At 50.7% G+C, this 2,449-nt stretch overlaps 1 protein-coding gene across 1 annotated transcript; it reads left to right on the forward strand.

The window, feature by feature from the left end:
* The first annotated feature begins 1,087 nt into the window (after nt 1–1,087).
* On the forward strand, nt 1,088–1,753 carry LOC108359856 (uncharacterized). Its single transcript, XM_017611926.1, has one exon. The coding sequence runs from the start codon at nt 1,088–1,090 to the stop codon at nt 1,751–1,753; it is 666 nt and encodes a 221-aa protein (XP_017467415.1).
* Nucleotides 1,754–2,449: the final 696 nt, after the last annotated feature.

Genomic DNA, 2,449 nt, shown 5'->3' on the forward strand with positions numbered 1-2,449 from the left:
TGGAGGGTGGCGCACCACTGGCGACTACAGAAAACTGAACGCCCAAACTATCCCAGATCGGAATCCAGTACCCCACGGCGACATCCTCCAACGCCTACACGGGTCCACCGTCTTCACAACCATCGATCTTGTTCGGGCCTACCACCAAATACCAGTCGCCCAAGCTGACATACCCAAGACTGCTGTGACCACACCATTCGGACTATACGAGTTTCTGGGCATGCCTCCGGGCCTACCAAACGTCACGTAGACCTTCCAGCGACACATGGACAACCTCCTCCGGGATCTGGACTTCGTAGGATGCTTCATAGATGACCTGATAATCTTCTCTCGGTCTCACAAGGAACACCTTCAGCACGTGACTGCTGTCTTCGACATTCTTCGGGCAAATCGTCTGACCATCAATCCCAAGAAGTATCAATTTGGCAAACCAGAGGTCATCTACCTTGGCTACACCAGCTGAACGAACCCAGGCGATTGCCGACTATCCAAGACCCGAGACCATCAACGATCTTCGTCGCTTCCTCGGCGTCATAAACTATTATCGCAAGTCCATTGCGGAAGCAGCAAAAATGCAAGGACCGCTCACCGACCTCCTCAAACGCAAAAAAATTATAAGCGCAAGATCCCCTGGACACCAGCTGTTGAGGAAGCATGGGAAACTGCAAACATAGCATCATCCACGCCACCCGCATGACCTTCCTCACACCAACCGCCCAGCTCTCGCTAAGAACAGATGCATCAGATACGGCGATTGGGGGTGCACTCGAACAGCTTCAAGGGAGAACCTGGCTACCACTAGCCTTCTTCTCGCGCAAACTCAGCCCAGCAGAGACCAGGTACAGAACTTATGACCGCGAACTCCTGGCCGTCTTCGCATCTATCAAATTCTTCAGACACATTCTTGAGGGGCGAAGCTTCACCATAGAAACCGCTCATCTACGCATTCTCCCAACATGCTGACAAAGCATCACCACGTCAACTCCGCCAACTCGACTACATCTCACAATTTTCCACGGAGATCGTCCACACTAAGGGATCTGAGAATGTCGTTGCTGATGCCCTGTCGAGAATCAACACCATCAACATGCCAACCAGGCTGGACGCAAAAACCATTGCTGAGGCACAACAAGATGATGACGAGCTTTCCATTCTGCAACATAACCCATCGCTTAAGTTTCATCTGCTCAATATTGAAGGCCACGACATATACTGCAACATCACGAACAACGTGGTACGACCGTACATCCCAGCCTCCATAAGGCGTGAGGCCTTCAATACAATCCACGGTCTTTCACACCCCAGCGGCAGATCCACGGCAAAGCAACTTCGGGAACGGTTCGTCTGGCAGGGCGTCAGGAAAGATGCACTCTTGTGGGCCAGGCAATGCATTCCATGCCAACGATCGAAAGTACATCGCACCACACCGAGTCACATTGACATCCCAGATAATCGCTTCGAACATATTCACCTGGACCTCATAGATGTGCCAAAAATTGGAGATTTCCGCTACTGTTTGACAGTCATTGACAGATTCAGCAGATGGCCGTCGCTATTCCGCTCAAAATCACGGCCGACACTATCGCATCAGCATTTTATTCACAATGGGTTTGTCAATTTGGCACTCCGCTCACGATCAACACGGACAGAGGACTACAATTTGAATCAGCTCTCTTTTCATCACTCTCTCGACTACTGGGAACCAAACGCATCAGGACAACACCGTACCACCCCCAGTCTAACGGCATGGTAGAGCGATGGCACCGTGCGCTCAAGGCTGCCCTTGTGTAACGCCCAAATACCCTGGCCAGAGCTGTTACCAACCGTCTTACTTGGACTTCGGGCTACGTACAAACCAGATATGAAAGCCTCTCCTGCTGAGATGCTCTTTGGGATACCCCTACGCCTACCTGGAGAATTCTTCGTTTCTGAAAGCACCCCTGCAGACCCTCAGGCGTTCATAAGAGAATTCCGGCAACATATTCGAGAGGTCACGCCAACCCCAACAGCTCATCACAGTAAACCAAAAATGTTCATCCTCAAAGACCTCGCCACGTGCACCCACGTTTTCAAACGCGTAGACTCCATCAAAAAACCATTGGAGCAACCATATACAGGGCCCCATGAGGTCGTAAGACGGATCGATGACAAAGTCTACGAAGTCAAAATTAATGAAGCAGACAAAACAGTCTCCACCGACATGTTGAAGACCGCCTACGTTGATGTCCCCGACTATCAGCAATCACATACACAAACACAGATGTCAGCCAACGCCAACCAAGAACCAAACAAAAAAGTCGTGCCATGACCCTACCAACCAAGACACTGGGAGGGGAGGGGACGTGGCAACCACGCCATTTCTAACTTCAAATACACCACAAATTCTTACCAACACTTCTTAGAACACTTACCAACACAGAGCGCACATCCTTACCCACAACGTCACCGT

Source organism: Rhagoletis zephyria, unplaced genomic scaffold (genome assembly GCF_001687245.7).
Source record: "Rhagoletis zephyria isolate East Lansing unplaced genomic scaffold, Rhagoletis_zephyria_1.1 Rzeph_scaffold_00481, whole genome shotgun sequence".
In the NCBI taxonomy this organism is placed as follows: Eukaryota; Metazoa; Arthropoda; class Insecta; order Diptera; family Tephritidae; genus Rhagoletis; species Rhagoletis zephyria.

Coding starts and splice junctions, on each gene's coding strand:
- LOC108359856 (XM_017611926.1), top strand. CDS start 1,088: ATGCCAACCAGGCTGGACGCAAAAACCATTGCTGAGGCACAACAAGAT.